The sequence below is a fragment of the Podarcis tiliguerta genome (assembly GCF_965153285.1).
Source record: "Podarcis tiliguerta genome assembly, chromosome: 1".
Lineage (NCBI taxonomy): Eukaryota > Metazoa > Chordata > Lepidosauria > Squamata > Lacertidae > Podarcis > Podarcis tiliguerta.
In genome coordinates this window covers 37,905,930-37,925,291 of record NC_139534.1, presented here as the reverse complement: position 1 = coordinate 37,925,291, position 19,362 = coordinate 37,905,930, and the positions used below count along the sequence as shown (strand labels likewise).

The window sequence follows — 19,362 nt, the reverse complement described above, 5'->3', positions numbered from 1 at the left end:
AATAATCTGTAGATGATGAAATGATTTGTAAACTCCCCATGAGCTTAGAACAAAATGCTGTGCCATAACCATAGGAGAGCATGCCAGTAATTGGAGGGAACCGTACTGCTGTGTCTAGCATTGCTGATGGCATAACGCAACTGCTGTATCCAACTTTTGCTGTTTCTCTTTAAGCAAGATGTAGTCTCATTGTTGTCTAGATGAGCGAGTGACTCAAAGTGCCCAGAGGAGGCACCCCAAGGGGCACAAACAGCTCCTAGGCAATGGAAAACACCTTCAAAGTTGAGGGTTTTGTTTGTGTATTCTGACTGAACTGGAAGAGGGTGCTGACTTTCTCTCTGTTTCCCCAGTTTTAGAAGGCTGGAGCTTTTATGTAGTTGCTGGAGTCTCTACCCCTTAGTCTCGTGTGCCAATAGCTGGACATTTCAGCAGTGGCCCTGAATATTTTGCTTGGCTTGCTATGCCCTCTCCTCCTGTGTTCCTAGGGTAGATGACAGGGAGTCTGAGGGCTCCCCGGTAACCTGGACATTTCCAGGGCAAGGGTTCCCAGCTCTTTGAGATCATTGGCAGTGCAGAGATCTGCTTGCAAGGAAGAGTTTCAGATTTGGGGCGGACCGAAATCTAATCCACTTTCTAATCCACAGATGGGGAACTTGTGACCTCTAGATGTTGTCACTCCAGCTCACAGCATGTCCATCCATCAGGGTCAGTGGTAAGGAACGGTGGGAGTTGGAGTCCAACAGCATCTGAAGGTCTTCAGGTTCCCCATTCTGGCTCTAACCTCAGGTAATGCAACACAAATGGCAGTGCAGCTGCTTTTCCTCATCACAGTTCTTAGGTGTACATTCTCTCTCTCTCTCTCTCTCTCTCTCTCTCTCTCTCATGTTGTGACTTTCTTCTAGATGAAATAGAGACAACCTCTACTGTTTCACACAGCCTTTGGGAAGATAAAACTCTCAGCAGGGCCATGTAACCTTGCTGTTTTGGTGTAACTGGAGAGTCTCCTTAACTTGATGGTCATATTTTGTGAAAGAGCAGTTTAAAAATATGAGGAAGTTAGCCTCTGGTTGAGGTTAATCTAACTTCTTTAGGGCCCGGGACCTCTAGGGTGTTGCTACATATGGACCTTAAGGTCCTCCGTGGGGCATACCAGGAGAGGTGGTCCCGTAGGTTCAAGGGTCCTAGGCCGTGAAGGGCTTTAAAAGTCAAAACCAGCACCTTAAATCTAACCCTGTACTCCAACGGGAGCCAATGCAGCTGGAAAAGCACTGGGTGAATATGCTCCCATGGCAGAGACCCTGTGAGGAGCCTCGCTGCAATATTCTGCACCCGCTGGAGTTTCTGGGACAGCTTCAAGGGCAGCCCCGCGTAGAGCGAATTACAGTAGTCAAGCCTGGAGGTGACCGTCGCATGGATTACTGGGCCAAATTGGGCCCCGCGGGCTCCTCCAAAGGGGCCCCCACACCAGGGCAATCTAGATGGATTTTATTTATATCTACAAAATTTTGCAGAATTTTGCTGTGAACTGGGGCCCTACAAAAAACAAAAAAAATCAAGTTGTGCCCCACTGCTTCAAATTGGGCCCCACTGGCTAGCCCTGAGTCTCATAATTGCTGGGCCTGAGTTGCCCTGCCCTTGCATGAAGTCTTGGGTTTGCAGTTTTGGGAGTGGGGAGACTGCAGTGGTGGGGAGCGGGCAGGCTGGTGAGGTCCCCTAGATTTAGTGGCCCGAGTTGTCCTGCCCTCACATGAAGTATTGGGTTTGCAATTCTAGGAGAGGGGAGACTGTGGCACTGGGGAGAGGGCAGGCTGGTGAGGTCCCCTAGATTTAGAGGCCCTAGGCTTCAGCCTACTTAGCCTTTACTGGTTACGTACTTAATTCGTTCCGGAGGTCTGTTCTTAACCTGAAACTATTCTTAACCTGAAGAAACACTTTAGCTAATGGGGCCTCCCGCTGCTGCTGCGCCGCCATACGATTTCTGTTCTCATCCTGAAGCAAAGTTCTTAACCCGAGGTATTATTTCTGGGTTAGCGGAGTCTGTAACCTGAAGCATATGTAACCTGAGGTACCACTGTACATAAATCCAGCACTGCACATAATGGGTCCCAGGCTGAGGGTTTAGCAGCATCTGTCTTAGGAGACAAATAAATAAATAAATGTGATTACCTTGACATTTTCATTTGGTCACTTACAGGGTTGTCAGATTTCTGGTAGATGTTGGTGATTGTGGAATTCAAGTTCTAAACTCCTTACAATAACACACACACACACACACACACACACACACACAACTTAAAACTGGGCCCCTGAACAGTGAAAAATAATGGCCTTTCTCTGTTTTTGCTTACTCATTTGGAACTTGGAAGGCTTCGATATCAAAGACTGATTGTATAATTGTGTTTGTGGCATTCTCTTTAACACCCATGCCCCTCCCCCTTAGATTTCATACACGTTTTGATGTTGTTTTCCCTTGAAAACACTGCTTGGACTTTGATGATTAACTGTGTACCATGTGTATGTTGTCATCAGGTGCTGTTTCCTGATAATAGAGTTTTCTTGTGTTCGTGTGTTCGTGTGTGTGTGTGTGTGTGTGTGTGTTTGTAACTGTTCAATTTCTATTTGCTACAGAACTTTCCTTATATGTTAGACCTCTTGGGGGAGAAAGGTTTTTCTTTTTTTTTTCAAAGACAAGATAAGCTTTGGATAAGCATCTAAGGTTTTCAGCACTTTATCCTACTGAAATCCAAATAAAGTGCATTTCCGAAGTGTCGGAGGAGAGCCTTGGTCTCAATTCTTTCTGTTTGAATAATGAAAAGAATTGATTGAGTCAATAGCTGAAGGTGCCACAAAACTCTTGCCCTGCTGGCCCCCATGTGAAGAAATGCAAATAAGTCAGATGAGCTTTTCTGTGGGTTCTGTCTGTCTTTTTCCCCCTCGCACAGTAGCTGAAGAGATCTCTTCCCCCCTTTCTTTTAGCAAGAGAGGTGGGCTTCCTTTTGCTCCCATTGCCACAACTGCATGAAAGACAGGCATTTCTCTTATGAGAAAAGGAAAGTTCAGTTGGTCAGTGTGCCAAAATAAAATGCTATGCTGAATAGACATATAAGAGCCATTCAGTTCAAGAAAACAGGACATCCCCTAGTCATGTATGTGAACATGAATTGAATTGGGCTAGATGTGCATTCCGATGCTGCAGAACTGAATTGAATTGGGCTACAACTTAATGCAGTTCAGATTGGAAAACTGGGCCAAAACTAACAAAATGAAATTCAGTAAGGACTAATGTAATGTTGGTGTGTGAGCATCTACTCTTGGGTTTTAATTTCTTTCTGCAGCAGACTTCTTTTTACGGAAAAGTTTTATTGCATCTTTTACTTCTTTATAGCAGCAGCAGTATTCCAGCTATCTCTTACTGAAATTCCCATTACAGGAATAAGCACTATTTGGTTCTGTTTCTCAGAGTCTTTATTATTTACAAAACTTTACACTGGTCATTAATAAAGAAAAGGAAAAATCAAATAAAGAAACATACTCATTTTCTCTTTTTAGCCATCCGGCCAGAGACCTAATGCTGACTCATTCACATACTTATTTACACTAACCCAGACTTAGTTGTTTGCATGCCCTAATAAGGACACCTGTTGCTGGGGAAATGTTCTGTTGCCTAGCAACTTGTTCAAGACCATTTACAAGTTTCTTCTAGAATATTCCAACATGTAACTTAGGCAGGAAGAACCAGCTGCACAAATATAAGAAGGGAGACATGTGAATAAGTACATGTGAATAAGTTCTCAGGTCTTAGTAGACTACAAACTTTAACATGAGTCAACAGTGTGAGGCAGCATATCAACAGAAATATGGTGTCCAGATCAGGCATAGGCAAACTCGGTCCTCCAGGTGTTTTGGGACTACAATTCCCATCATCCCTTACCACTGGTCCTGTTAGCTGGGGATCATGGGAGTTGTAGTCCCCTAACATCTGGAGGGCTGAGTTTTCCTATGCCTGGTCCAGACCAAGGAAAGTCAATACTACACTGTATTTGGCCTTGGTCAGACTACACCTGAAGTACTGTGTCCAAGTCTGGGCATCACAATTTAAGAAGGATATTGACAAGCTGGAACTTGTGCAGAGGAGGTCAACCAAGATGATCAAGGGTCTGAAAACCAAGCCTTATGATGAACGATTGAGGGAGTTGGGTATGGTTAACCTGGAAAGAAGGAGACTGTGAGAAGATATGATAAAGGTAAAGGGACCCCTGACCATTAGGTCCAGTTGTGACCGACTCTGGGATTGCGGCACTCATCTCGCTTGATTGGCCAAGGGAGCCGGCGTACAGCTTCCAGGTCATGTGGCCAGCATCACTAAGCTGCTTCTGGCAAACCAGAGCAGCGCACGGAAACACCGTTTACCTCCCCGCCGGAGCGGTACCTATTTATCTACTTGCACTTTTACGTGCTTTCAAAGTGCTATTTTGGCAGGAGCAGGGACCAAGCAACGGGAGCTCACCCCATTGCGGGGATTCGAACAGCTGACCTTCTGATCGGCAAGTCCTAGGCTCTGTGGTTTAACCCACAGCGCCACAGCCACTTTCAAATAGATAAAGTGCTATCACATGGAAGATGGAGCAAGCTTGTTTCTCCTGTTTCAGAGGGTAGGACTCAAACCAATGGATTTAAATTACAAGAAAGGAGATTCTGATTAAACACCATGAATAACTTTCTGATGGTAAGAGCTCTATGACAATGGAACGGACTCCCTCAAAACATGCTGGACTCTCCTTCCTTGGAGGTTTTAAAGCAGAGGTTGGATGGCCACCCATCATAGGTGCTTTAGTTGATCTTCCTGGGTCTGAAATGAAAAGCTACTCAGAAGAAGAAGATACATTATCATGGGCCAGGAGTTATCTTTGCCTGCTGAATTGCAGCCTGAAGAGGAGAAGGCAGAGTGACTCCACCTGCAGCTAATCAGCCTTCAAGGACACAGAGGGGAAGGCACTGATGATAACCAGCTGGCTTCAGCCTTCTTAAGCAGAGCTTCCGGCAACACCCTTGCTCCCACTCACTGAGTAGGAAGAGGGGTTAGCTACTGCAGGTCACCCTCCCGATGTCCCAGCATACATGTAAGCATGTGGTAAGCAGGCTGGGGGGGGGGGGAGAGGTTTCCACCTAAAAAAGGCCCATGGTCATGCCAGAGCAGTTATTTGTGCATAGAACAGTTGTAGTGATATCTGTACTAGCTCTGAGACAGGGAGCTTTTTCTAATCTTAGCATTTGAACCCCTTAGCATTTGAAGGAAATTGTTGAAGTTTGGGTTATCCTGTGTACGTGTGCTACTGGTTATGTGCAATCTCTCCTATGTGAGAAATTTTTTTCAGTAATGAATTCCTGAAATGTAATCCATTCTACTTAAACCCAAACCAAAATGAACATACCTTGAAAGAAAGAGTATATCTGGGACAGTAGTATTCAGAAGTCACATACTTTAATTTATTCTTGCAGCAATGACAACCAGATCTGCAAAACAAAACAAAAAAATCAACAAAAAAACCCACTAAGTATTTCATGGAGAAAAGTTTTTTTCCTCCAAAAAATACAATTCACCATAATTTTATTGAGTCTTTACTACATAGCCACAAGACATAGAATAGCAATATTGAAAATTAAGTTGTTGTCATATTACTATAAAATGATTCAGCACATAATATCATTGTCCAATTCCCTCTCTTTATTTCCACAATTCTACTAGGCAGCTGTGGGCACCTCTTTTACAGAAAGACCATACGGACACATTCAGAATGATTTAAGTTCAGCTATATTGCAACCTTTGACTCTCTAACAATGTAGTTGTGCGATGACCAGGCCTTGGTCTTCAGAGTGTCCCCCAGCCAACCACAAACATGTTTCTCTCTTTGCTTTCTTTTTTAACTTGCTGCTGGTATATTTGTGCAGTGATATGTGTCACACTGTCACTCTTCTCACATATTTCAGGGCTAATTAAGATAAATGCTGATTATGTGTCAGCATTGATTTGCGCGGACAACTAAGATTTGGCATCCTTTCCAGCACATAGAAGGCTTTTGCTATATGAGGAAATGGCGTCTGATGTGTGTTCTCAGGTTAGAAGTTCACAGATCCATTGGGTAAAAATCATTTACAGCCAGTGGGTAGTCATAGTCAAGGGGGGACAAGGCAAAGCTCTCGGTCTGCCAAGGTTTTTCTCTTGGCACCTGCAACAAAATGTAGATTGTATTCCAACATTTCATACCATCTAGGCTCTGGTGATATCAGGCCAACTGAATGGTAGCTGGAATGGGACTTAAATAGACAAGATGGACACAGGTATCTTATATTCCCTTTTCTTTCCAAGGGGTTCTCAGCCCTATAGCTTTTGAAAATGGAGGATTATTTATTTCATACTGGCCATGCCCCAGAGTAGAACTTCCTAGTTGAGCCATTTTTTTGTTATTTTCCCCAAATAACTGCAATGGACTGCACTGTGGTTTTGTTGTTCTGTCATCAGTATGTATTTGAAAATACATTGGGGTGCACGCACTTGGTTTGTTTCCCCAATCAGTAATGAGTGTGGTGGGTAGAAAATGTTGATTAGATGTAGTGGCTGAGTGTCAGACTGAGGCAAATAGAAAACTTGCAAGGCGGACTCAAAGAGGGCTCCAAGGACAGATCTGTAAGCAGTTGAACCTAGAGAAACAAGTCAGGCCAGAGTCAGCAGTTATATAAGACAGGTGGAAATCCATTCACCCCTCAGATCACCGGATCATGCTAGGCTACAAAAGTTCTCACTCAGCTGCCTTGGCTGCCAGTATGTTTCCAGACCCTGGTTTTAACCTCTAAAGCCTGGCAAGGCTTGTTTCCCCAGAATTTGAAAGAAGGATTCTTCCCATATGGAACTCTCTGGGCCACAGATCATCTCTGAAGACTTTTTCATGGTATCCTCCTGCTTTTCCAAAACACTGTTTCCAGAGAAGCCTGCCTGGCACCCACTTTAACATGTTTTCAGAAGCAGGTGAAGGCTTTTCTTTCCTTCCAAGTATTTTAACAATTTTAACATGTTCTATTAGCCAGTTCTTCTAATGTTTGCACGGGTCACTTTAATTTCATGGTGATTGATTGTACATGAGGCGGGATAAGGAGGCTAATGCCAGGAAAAGTTGCCTGTAAAAGAGACTTTCTATGACAATGTGCTTGATCATTTTAATGTCATTCCTGGAAACCCCTTAGTCATAATGAGGCTATGCTGGAGTAAGCGCTTTGAGGTTTGCCGTCTTTCTTTCTTTCTTTCTTTCTTTCAAAATAGCAAATAAACAACATTGAATTGCAGCAACTTCTTACACAAGAGGTGTGTGTGTTTCCTGAATCCTTTCTTTTCGGATGCATTACATGCTATAATTTTGGGCATCGTAATGAACTGATCAGCGCTGCTCTAATGTATTTCAGTTAGGAAAGCGGCACTTGAAAGAAATTGTTTTTGCTATACACATGATGTGAAGCAATCAATAGTGCTTTAGTCTGACAAGCACTGTCAATATCCATTGTCACAGTTCAGAAAGTCATTAATGGATAGTTCTTCAAAAACCAATGCTCTCAACACACACCCAAAGTACTAAGAGAACGTCGTACTGGGCAGGAATTAATCACAGGTGGTAAGCCCATGGGGTTTAGGGTAAATGTTTTGTAAACTGCAAAATAAAAGTTCTTCAGAAAGAACAGAGACCATAATGAGGGAACATAGAAGATCATGCAGGGAGCTGTTGCTACAGAGTGACTTACCTTAGTTTATCGACATAATCACTTGAAATTGTGGGCAAATCATTGTGCAGTATGTAGATGCTGATAAGGGAGCTGCTACTAAGCAAGGACTACCTTGGCACACTTGAAGTAGTACAACTGCTTATCTAGGAGATTTGTGCTATAGATGCTGCCCAACAAAACATAAGCACTTTGATGTCCCATTCATTTTAATGAGATCTGTAAATGTAAAGGGGCCCCTGACCATTAGGTCCAGTCGTGACCGACTCTGGGGTTGCGGCGCTCATCTCGCTTTATTGGCCGAGGGAGCCGGCGTACAGCTTCCGGGCCATGTGGCCAGCATGACTAAGCCACTTCTGGTGAACCAGAGCAGTGCACGGAAATGCCGTTTACCTTCCCGCCAGAGTACCTTACCTACTTATCTACTTGCACTTTGATGTGCTTTCAAACTGCTAGGTTGGCAGGAGCAGGGACCAAGCAACGGGAGCTCACCCCGTTGTGGGGATTCGAACTGCTGACCTTCTGATTGGCAAGTCCTAGGCTCTGTGGTTTAACCCACAGCACCACCCGCATCCCAATGAGAAATGTAAGTGGGCTCTATTTAGACCTAGGTCTGTATGCATTGTTGTTATATGTGCACATATGTAAGTTTTACAAAGGAAAGCAATTAAACAACTGGGGTGGAATTCAACATTGTGCTGCTATAAACATTCCATCTGCTGCATACGCACATCAACTTTCCAGACAGAACAATCCCGCCCCACTATTCTGGGGTTTCTTCCAGCCCCAAGCCAATTTCAGGGGGCACAGGGGGAGGTGGGGAGAACCCTGTTGCACAAGCATAAGCCCTTTCACAAGGCTCCCAGTGACTGGGTTTGTTAGGTGAATCCCGTCCACAGAGAACAGATAGCATTTTCTATAACATTTCCCTCATGCCACCAAGGTTTTAGCATCAGAAATGCTGTTTCTATTTCTCTCTATACAGTAAGGCTGAGTGCCCTGGAATTTTAGTATATCACTGCCAAGGGTTGTTCCCATTTGAACCCAGAAGGTCCAAAATAGAACACGAACAAAAGAGCCAGCCATTAATTTAACACTAATCTCTGTATTCTATGATATATCGTCCTAAGAATGCTACCACTAAAAATGTGAATTTTATTTTTTCGTAAGTGATGGATTATTGTCCCATGCTGCAAATGTTCCAGTAAAAGTGTCCTTTTATATGTCCTTTGTGATTACTAACTTGTAAAAGTATGTGTGGGGTCAGTTCAGTGCTGTGGGAAAATGGAACAGTCCTCTGTTCAAATCAGTAGTGAAATCAGAAGCAAAGTATGCTCTGATTATCATAGGCATGTGTTTAAATGTTGCTCTCCTTAATTGGGTATGTTGTATTTATTTTAAAATGAAAAAATCTGGCACGTTTTTATCCCTAGAGAGCAGCAAAGTGAAAAAGAAAATGTTTTATTTTGATTCTTACTGACAAATTTGTAATATATAGCACAGTATCCCTGAATTCTCTTGTGAAGTAGGCTTTGTGAACTCGCCCTGGTTTGAGGACGGGACATATTTTAAATGTATCATTTCATTTGTCCCCTCTTAACAAATGCTCTTTCTTTTCTTTTTAAAGAAGTCCAGTAATGCGTTTCTAATTTTGGTTCACAACCTGTTGTATCTTGGGCAGTTTACTTGCAGGGAAAATGAAATAGGACTTTATGCATTTGGAACACAATCTGTGCTAAGAGTGATTACAAAGCTTTCAGGAATGTTGTATGGTGCCCTGGATCTTGACTCCTAGATCTGCACAAAAGAAATCTGTTCATATGTGCAGATGACACCCTTTTCTTTCTTCCTTGTCAACAAAGGTAGTGCAGGAAGCATACATACACCAAAATTGTACGTGGTGTCATGGTTTCCCCAAAGCATCATGCAAATTGTAGTTTGGTGGCATTTCCTTCTCTAGCCCTTCACAGAGCTAACATTTGCAGGGATCCTTGTGGAGAGGGGATAAAAATTAAACCACACACACATACACATATGGTGATTATTATTTTTTTTGTCTTTAAGCAAGCCATATCAAAATTTTGTTTACTATTTATTCCTTCCAATCTAAAAGAGGTCATACCTAAGGGTGCACCATGGATGATGCATAACCTTGTTATCTCAGATTCCTTAGGGTTTACTGGTAACTCACAGCTTACGCTTAATTTACTTATGTGATTGTAGCTTTGCGGGGGTAAACCCAATCTCCATTTATTTGTTCCTACCCCCCACCTATGCAGAACTGCAGTTCTGGGCTTACCTGGTTTTGGAAAAGTGGTGAGAGGGCTCTGGAAGCATCCCAGAGCCCTTGCGCTACCTTCCCCAAACCGAGGAAGTGCTCATTGGGCTTTGGGAAGGTGACACAAGGACTCCAGAGAGCTGCCAGAGCCCTAGTGCCTCTTTCACGAAGCTGGGCAAGCAGCCCTCCATCAGGCAGAGGGCCTGGTTCCAGGGGTTTCTGGCTTTATGGGATTTTTCTTATATGCACAATGTCCAGGAATGTAACCCCCACATAAGATGCAAGTTACCTGTATATTGAAGAGCTACATTGCTATGCTGAGAGTTGGGTTCCAAAGAATAGTATCATAGAATTGTGCAGTTGTAAGGGACCCTGAGGGTCAACCCCCTGCAATGCAGAAATTTCAACTAACGCACCCATGACATATAGCCATCCAACCTCTGCTTTAAAACTTTCCAATGAAGGAGAGTCCACCACCTTCCTAGGGAGTCCATTCAACTGTTGCACAACCCTTACTGTTACCAAGTTCTTTCTGGTATTTAGTTGGAATTTCATTCATTCTGATATTTCCTTGGAAGTCAGTCCCATTGAACATGGGACTTCTTTCTGAGTAAGCATGCATAGGATTTTGCTTCCATATGAAGTATTTCTTTTATGTACCAGTGCTTTGGATATATCATGTTTTTCCATACTTGGCACAGAGAATCAGACCTCTCCCAGTATTATCATATTGTCCAACCCACCATTTTATTTGCCTAGGAAATAATAAATAGCACACTTTAATTTGCAAGTGGAGAACCATATGTGCTAGAGATACAAATTTTTGGTATGCATTCAAAATTTACACAAGTATATTGATAGCTATCCAATAACATGAGCCATTACTAATATGACTCTCTCAACTCACAATGTTTATTCAAAATAATATTAATCAGCTTCTTTTTGGATTATCCCACCTAGCAGACTGCTGGACAGAATATATAGTCAGTTTCCCCCAAGGATATCCAGCAAATCTTTCTATGTTGAAACATAACATCCTGTTAATTTTTTTCTTTGATTTTTTTTCTTTCAGTTTTCAGGCTGAACTACAGCACTTCTGATACAACTGACAAAAACAGAGTCAAAAGCAGACTAAAGAAGTTCATCACTCGAAGACCTTCACTGAAAACGTTGCAAGAAAAGGGGATCATTAAAGGTGTGTGTCCTCTTTATCTCTCTCTCTGTGTATGTGTTTGTGCCCGCTTGCGCTCACATGTGTGTATAATTGTTGAGTATTCCTGTTTCATTGACCTGGCCACAGTTCTTAAAATAATTTATTTTGACTTACAGTGGTTTTCAAAGTATTGTTACAGTGCTTTTTAAAAAATGATACAAACTGGAGAGATGAGTACTAGGTTCAATGAAACCCCATTTCTCCTTCTCTCTCTCCCTCCACCCTTCACTAGCTCTTGGGTCTCATGGGAAATGATAGGTATGCAAATATCTGCTGGTCTGTTCAATAGGCATCATACTGCATTTTTGTGTGTGTCAGAGGCCAGCGGGGGAGGGGGAATAAAGGAAGCAGGCTGCGTTGGACCACATGCTGAAACCTTCCTGTGTGACAAAATATGTCTGCATGTGTATTGGCCATGCCCTTAGGTTTCTTGGTTAGTCTTTCTAGCCAGTTATGTTGAAGAAAACCCAAACGTAAGTAGATTTCTTAAGTTTAACATGTGGAAGGGTTATATTTCTATATGTTATGCATACTTGAGGCATGCCACATTATGCATAACAGAAAGAGGTATGACCCCAAACGTCAGTACGTTTGTGGTGCCTGCTCTGAGAATTAAGTTGCTGAAATGAGGAACAAGATAGCAAAAGAGACGCCTTTAGTACCATGGTTGCTTAGTGTGTGGAAATTGTTGGGATTCACATTATCCATACGAGTTGATAGGAGTTCTCTGAGTGTCAAAGGTTTAATTTCTACCTACCAGAATGGTGTTTGCTGTCATGTAAACACAGTGGACATAAACTTAAAAGATACATTCACATGCATACACCTCTTTGTTCCCCAAGATGGCCTGAATGGGGGTTGCCTCCACCCCCAACTATGTGATATAAGAACAGATGAAGAGCCTGCTGGATCCAGCATCCTGTTCTGACAGCAGCCAACCATTGGATATTTGGGGATATGGAGAAGTGGGATCATATCTGAGGGCTTGCCCAAATTCCACATGTTGATTTGGGACTCTAAATACAATCTGTGCTTATTAAAACTGTGTGCACATTGTCTCTGTGTGCAAGATTAGCACTCTACAAAAATGCTGGTTCAGATGGCAAGAAGAGAGAATATGTGTGTGTGGCTTGTATGTACGTAGGCTCAGTTCAGAGCTTTTGATCAACTAATGGAAATTGGTGGAACCGATATGCTTTATTCCTCGATATTCCCATATGTATTCTGTGTATAATGCCTACCTGGCTCATGGGAATATATGGGACAATCCCTTAGCCTCATGAATTTTCCACCCCATACATGGTGGATCTCCTCAGCTGGGGCCGTTGCCTTTATGATTGGAATAATACTTCAGTAGAAAATGCTGTCCCTGCTACTGTTTTCATCTTGTGGACATGTTCAGATATTGTGAAAGGCTTATGGTATTTTATAAAGGTTGATTTTTATCTAATTTTCTCAATTTCTGTGTATAAAACTTGCCCAGCCACCAATGAATACATGTTAAAACCACAACTGCTCATGTAAATTAGGTAGTTAAAAGCTCTTTGGCACCAGCTGTGCACAGCCTTTATACACAGGATGTTCTGGTTGTATTCCAGCAATTTTGAACTAATGGAAGGGCTTCAACCAGTGCAAATGAGGGCAGCTCCACAGAGGGGAAATATGGAAGATCAAACAGTGTAAAGTTAGCAATTCATCAGCTTGCCTGCCTTTGTTACATTGAGGTTTTGTATAATGACTGCATTGGCCACTTACACTAACAGAACACCACTGGATTCATGAGCACTGTGTTAATGCAATTATGAGTTCTCTCGCTTAAGTTTTATTCTTGTTCCTCCTGAATTATAGCATACCGGAGGCGAACTTAGGCCAATAGTACAAAAGCCAGTTTATAGTCGCCTTTCTAACCAACCCAGGTACAGTTTGTAAGAAGAGAGAATGTGTATGTACAGTTTGTATGTGTGTAGCCTCTGTTCAGAGTTTCTAACCAACAAATGCAAATTGGGTTGGTTGTGGGATCAACAGCTGCTATCCCATTTTCATCTCAGTTTAAGTGGAAAGGGTAGAATACTCCACAAACAATAGTTATTATAAGTGAAATATGATAAAAGGCTAAAAACCACATGATATATTCTAAAATCCAGACAAAATTTAACGGCTACAACAATATTTTTTCAAAATATGTTATGCCTTAGAACAGGGGTGTTCGATTTCCAAGAGACTACGATCTACTCCCACTATAAATAAACTGGCAGTGATCTACCTATTGGATTGACCAGAGTTGTTCAGCTTTTGGGGGGAGGATGAAAGTCGTACCTTGATTTTAGAACAGCTTAGTTCTCGAACATTTTGGCTCCCATGACTGTTCTGGTTTGCAAATTATTTTTGGAAGCCAAACGTCCTACAGGGCTTCTGCGGCTTCTGGTTGGCTACAGGAGCTTTGGCTTTTGATTCTGTCCAACTTCCAAGGTATGACTGTATATTAAGTATACTAATTATATTACATTATTATATTTTCTGGGGTGGAAGCCTAGATATCCTGTTTCAGCCCCCGCCCCTTCCAAAAGTTCCTGGTAGCTTATCCATTGAACCCTCTAGTTTCGTGTGAAGACCCCCAAAACCACCCCCAAAATAAAGACACAATAGACACAGAATTTAGTTTAAGGTTTTTGGCATTAATTTTGGCCACAACTTTATTGATTACAATGTGAGTGGTTGCTTAGACATTGGTTCCAGACTACCTGAGCCTGCACAGTGGCAGGAACAGGACTGACAATGGGCACCACCATTTGTCAGTAAGGGAAAGCATCCTGGGGGAGCGAGAAGCTGGCTTTGATCTCACAGCTCACCCCAGATGCTTCCAGGGGCTCTGGCATGGCTCTAGCATCCTTTTAAAAAAAAAATACAATTTTTATTAACCGACCAATCAAATCACATCACATCACATCACATGAATTCTGAATTACAAAGCCGAATTTTAAATTTTTGTTGAGGGGACCCATATTTCAAGTTTCAAAGGGAGATTCCTATCATCTTCTTGCTACTGCATTCATATCCAAATCAGTCCAGATAAAGTTCATAATTATATCCAGTCTTATCTTGCTGTTTCCACATCTCATCTTGTTCGTACATTTTTTCTTTTTCCATTATGCTCTCTTCTGATAATCTCCTTAAGCAGATAAACACCAATTATATCCTATGTGGATTTTTCCGTTCGACCAATCCTCATATCGTGATGGTTTCGCTCTTTCCATCATTAATCTCAGGGTCTGTCGTTCTTAAGTCCCACTGAGGAGTCTCACCCACAGTATAAAAACAGCTCTTTCCTCCTCCCAGACTCAAGTCCTCCAACAGAGCTTACCAATATGGCGACGGTATTTTTAACTGCATCATTCCAGAGCTCTTAAACTTTCCACGCTTTTCTTAAAACATGCTTTGGTTAGAAACTTTATCTCCACATAGTCGGAAATCCACAGCTTAAGTCATTAAAGCGGCATTTCTGACTTGTGATGATTTGCTACACGGTAGGCAAAAACCAAGTGGCACTAGCCAATCAGCCAAATGGCAAAATTCTTACCGGGCCCCTGCTCCAAAACAGACGACTCCTAGACAGGCATAGCAAGGCCAAAGAACAGCCCTAAATATAAGGTGGGAAGGCAGGTGATCCTATGCACGTTGCAGGAAAGAGAAAGCTCCCAGTAATGTGCAGCAGCTTAAATAACCCCTCGGTAGCCAATAGACAATCCAACAGGCCAAATTTCTGCCCCAGCAACCGAGAAGCAACCAGTGGGGTGTTGTGGCTATCCAAACAGTCCCGCCCTGTCAGTATTTGCATCCCTACCATTGCAAGGATGACCAGATCATGTTTGTTTTACTTTCTGTCTGTGAGAAAGGAGCGGGCGGAAGCTACTCTTCCAGACCTCCGTCCCTAGTACTGTATTCTTTTTCATTGATCTGTCTAGAGACAGAATGACAGTATGAGAGCTGTTTCTCTCGTACGTGTTTGTTATGTTCTTTTATTTCATAGAATCATAGAATCATAGAGTTGGAAGAGACCACAAGGGCCATCGAGTCCAACCCCCTGCCAAGCAGGAAACACCATCAGAGCACTCCTGACATATGGTTGTCAAGCCTCTGCGTAAAAACCTCCAAAGAAGGAGACTCCACCACACTCCTTGGCAGCAAATTCCACTGTCGAACAGCTCTTACTGTCAGGAAGTTCTTCCTAATGTTTAGGTAGATTTGTTTAATGAGTAGAAATAAATTAGGAATGCTACAAAACCTCCACAGTTTTGCTTCCGTTACTCTGCTGCATTTGAGGTGCTCACATAAGCAAATGTGAGTCCATAGCACCAGGACCTATTCCTCGGGAATGCTGTGTTGCTGTTCCTGCATTCCTGAGATCGGAAGGTTAGTGAAGGTGCTCCCATCACCCAGCCCATGCAGGCACAGCTGAAGACGTGGGCTGAACATGGGTGCAGGGAGGCAGTTTAGGTGATCTCACTGCAACGTGTGCACTCCATGATGGAGGACATGATTTACTAAATGCCAGGTCAGTCTGTAATACAATCACGCTCACCTGTGACCTGGCATGTATTACTCTGACTTGGGTGTGCCTGACCTTTCTGGATCCTCAGTACAGCGCTAGGCCGGAATCTGGGGCAGTGCAAAATTGAGATGATCCAAAACAGGTAAGATCCATTTTGGGGTGCCAAATTTTGGCCCTGTACAGGATGCCGTATTACAAAAGATCCCCAAGATCTGCCCCTGTTGAGAGTGGGGACGCCATTGTCCATAGAGGTATCATTTTATGTACCAGAAAATATCTTGATCTTTAGAGGGGCTCAGAACGTTTGCACCAGGTGCAGAGCCAGAGAGATAAATTTGAGATGCTGCTGGTCTATCAACCCCCCTGCTGACCAAGCTAACTGAGGTGGTCTATATAGCATGGTTTGTTTCCCCTAATCTGAGGACATGGAGGAGCAGAAAACTAGCAAAATCTGCATGATTTGAGCAGCATACACCAGCACATTGTTCATCATAAACTATCATTTATTTTAAACTGCAGTTTAAAGTGAAATGCGAGCCGACCCCTTACGTCCTCTAACCTTCTAAACATATGAGCAACATTCATGCAGTCTGATCACCTGATGACCCAAAGCCTGTGTTCCAAAGTGTTCTCAGACTGTTTGACAAATGATTTTCCTTACATCAGGCCTGCAGAATCAGTGACCCACATGTGCATAGTGGTCCTCCAGTTGTTTTTGCTGCATGCCAGGTTAGTGTAAAAAGAGGAGGATTTGCTGGCTACCACATGAGGGACTTGGGGTGGGTGAATGATAAGTTATGCATGCCTGCTACACATCACTGCAGTTTATTTTGTTGAATATTGAAGTAAGATAGTTGCGTCTTCTGCTCTAATTTATTGTCTTTCCATTTCTGGGGTTTTTCGTCGTTTTAGTTTAATAAAGTGTAGCTGATGAATCTCCTTTGGTATTACATAGGGATCAGATGTGATCCTTCCTAACAAATCCAGATTCATTAGCATAACTCAAATCCATCCTTTAATGTGTCTCTGAAGGAAGAGCAGATGTACATCTTTCTTTCGACAGGATTGCTTTAGAATGCTGATTTGCTAGCATAGAGGTGTCTTGTGTGTTCCATGCTCAAATCATATAGTATCATGCTCTGCCATACAGTTCTGGGGCCTTTTGTTAAGCGCATGGTTTTAATAGCAGAGGAATGTTGCAAGAAGAAAAAGCATGTTAGTTTTCTACCATGAAGTTTCATTAGGATTAGGTTCTGGCCATGCAAATGAGTTAAGATTCGTTAGCAGAGCTTAATTCCAGTCTCCAGTAAGTCTATGTGAAATGCTCATTTGATAAGGTTCCTTCATTGTCTTCAGTTGAGTTTATCCCTTAATCTGTTAAAATGTTATGAAAATGCAGTTGCAATGCTTACCCTGACAGAAAGCGCTTTTAAATGTTAATTTTTAAGGCTTGTATTAAAACATTTTTAAGTAGCAAAATAGAACGACACAGATTAAAAATAAAAGAGTTGGCCAAATTTCATGTCCTAGAAAGCATCTATTTAATTTTTTATAGGTGAATTAAATGGCTTGAGAAATTGTTTATTTCCACACTTTTTTCATTTTTTTTGGTTTTGTTTTGTCTTCATTTTTTCATGGTAGGGCAGAAAAGTTTAGAATGGAGCATATTTGCATACCTTTTTTATTACAAGAGCTATTCTTCAAGGGAGATAACATTCCTACTAACTATTTTTGCAAGGCATAAAACTTGAAGTGAGAGTTAAACATTTTGTAAAATGTCTATCTGTTTATGTATTTGCCACATTTGTGCCCAAAGTACTCCGAATAGCATTAAAAACGCAAATCAAATCAAAGCTATTTAAAAACAATCGTGCATTAACCACAGCAAACTATACATAAAAGCTGTGGCAAAATTCTGTATGCAGAGCAACGCATCAGCTGTGTTCATTGATGTTAGCCTTCTCACAACCTTGCCCCGCTCCACTCCTTGAGTTTACTCTTTGGCATCTGTGTCTCTTTCTCTGCCTCCCTCCTCAATCTCTCTCGCACAAAATTGATTCCCAGGGAGGTGATTCAAAGAGCAAGAGTGCAGCATCCAGGCGCTATATGAAATTAGGCCTGTGGTTGTACATTCCCCATCACTGCCCCAAATGCCATTAAATGCTGGCTGACAGACACACTTCAATGTTGTTGACACTTGGTTATGAATGGGGCATTTGGTAGTACTCCAGTGCTGGTCCGCTAGATCCGAAGCTCACCCTTCTCCCCTTTGGGTTGTCCACCATCACAGACACCAGTTCTTGCAACCATCTTCCCTGTGCTTATGGAAGCCTGAAACAGGTCACTTCATTCTGCTGCATGGCAATGCCAGTCCTGGAGATTTACCTGCCATTTGTGTATTGGACTTGAAGTTTGCAGTCATGAAACCTGAGGAGGACTCTGTTACACTCACTTGTCACTTGACTTGGGAGGAGCCACAGCACCCCTTCTATGCTGCACCAATCTGAAGCTGTGGCACCTCTGCCATGCTCTAAGTGAGGGTGGTTCACCTACAGCTTCTCCTGCTCCACAACCTCATAGGAACATGTGAAGAAGAAGAAGAAGAAGAGTTTGGATTTGATATCCCGCTTTATCACTACCCAAAGGAGTCTCAAAGCGGCTAACAATCTCCTTTCCCTTCCTCCCCCACAACAAACACTCTGTGAGGTGAGTGGGGCTTGGAGACTTCAAAGAAGTGTGACTAGCCCAAGGTCTCCCAGCAGCTGCATGTGGAGGAGCATGTGACTACAGAAAAGACTACTGGCCCTGCATGTGACTGCATGTGACTACTGCATGTGACTACTGCATGTGACTACAGAAAAGACTACTGGCCCTTCAAGGCAGCTCTCCCAGAGAGGTTGAACCACTGGAAGGTCCATCTTTGCCCACCTTTTTAAGACCTCAGATGACATAATATTTGCTGAGATAGCATCTTCCCAAACTCAGCTAGCAAGGCCCACTGATTTGCTTGGCCCTTGGGCCTGGGCAAGGCTTTGGTATTTGTCACCTCTTCTCATGAAAACCCCAAGCCTCAAACAGAATAGATAGCAACCCACATTTTTAAGGACATACTTTTATATTCCAGTTCTTTTGGCGCAGCTATCCCACCCTCTCCCAGGAACGCTCCTGGAACAACATCACTTCCACAGAAATGTTCTTTGAGTACAGTATGAGATCCAATGACACTTGCTGCAACTTACACAAGATGGTTAAGAAAGGGGTGGGGGTGGGAAGAGAGAGAACAATTTTCCCCATTGCTATTTCCTTTTTTTTTTATCTAATCAAAATTTCAGCTCAACGTCACAGTATATTAAGATAATACATGTAAGAGATGACCCCATGGACAATACCCCCATGTCTTCAAGGGAAAGTTTGGCCTCATTGAAGGGCAGTATTTCAATATGAGTAGAAAAATAAGACTACCCCTAAACATTATTTTAGAAGGGGGGGAGCACAATAGATAATTAATGGATGTACACACAAGGTTGTTGTTTTTTTTGTTTTTTTTTTTGCCTT

The 19,362-nt window shown here is 42.6% G+C and overlaps 1 protein-coding gene across 11 annotated transcripts in view; it reads left to right on the top strand.

Annotated features, from left to right (window-relative positions):
- The window catches only part of ARHGAP15 (Rho GTPase activating protein 15), a 370,171-nt gene that overhangs the window by 199,002 nt on the left and 151,807 nt on the right, over window positions 1-19,362 (top strand). For all 11 annotated transcript variants that reach the window (XM_083410920.1, XM_083410912.1, XM_083410910.1 and 8 more), the window contains one exon: window positions 11,118-11,240. In XM_083410920.1, the coding sequence (XP_083267046.1) occupies window positions 11,118-11,240 (123 nt within the window). The remainder of the gene's footprint in view (window positions 1-11,117; window positions 11,241-19,362) is intronic.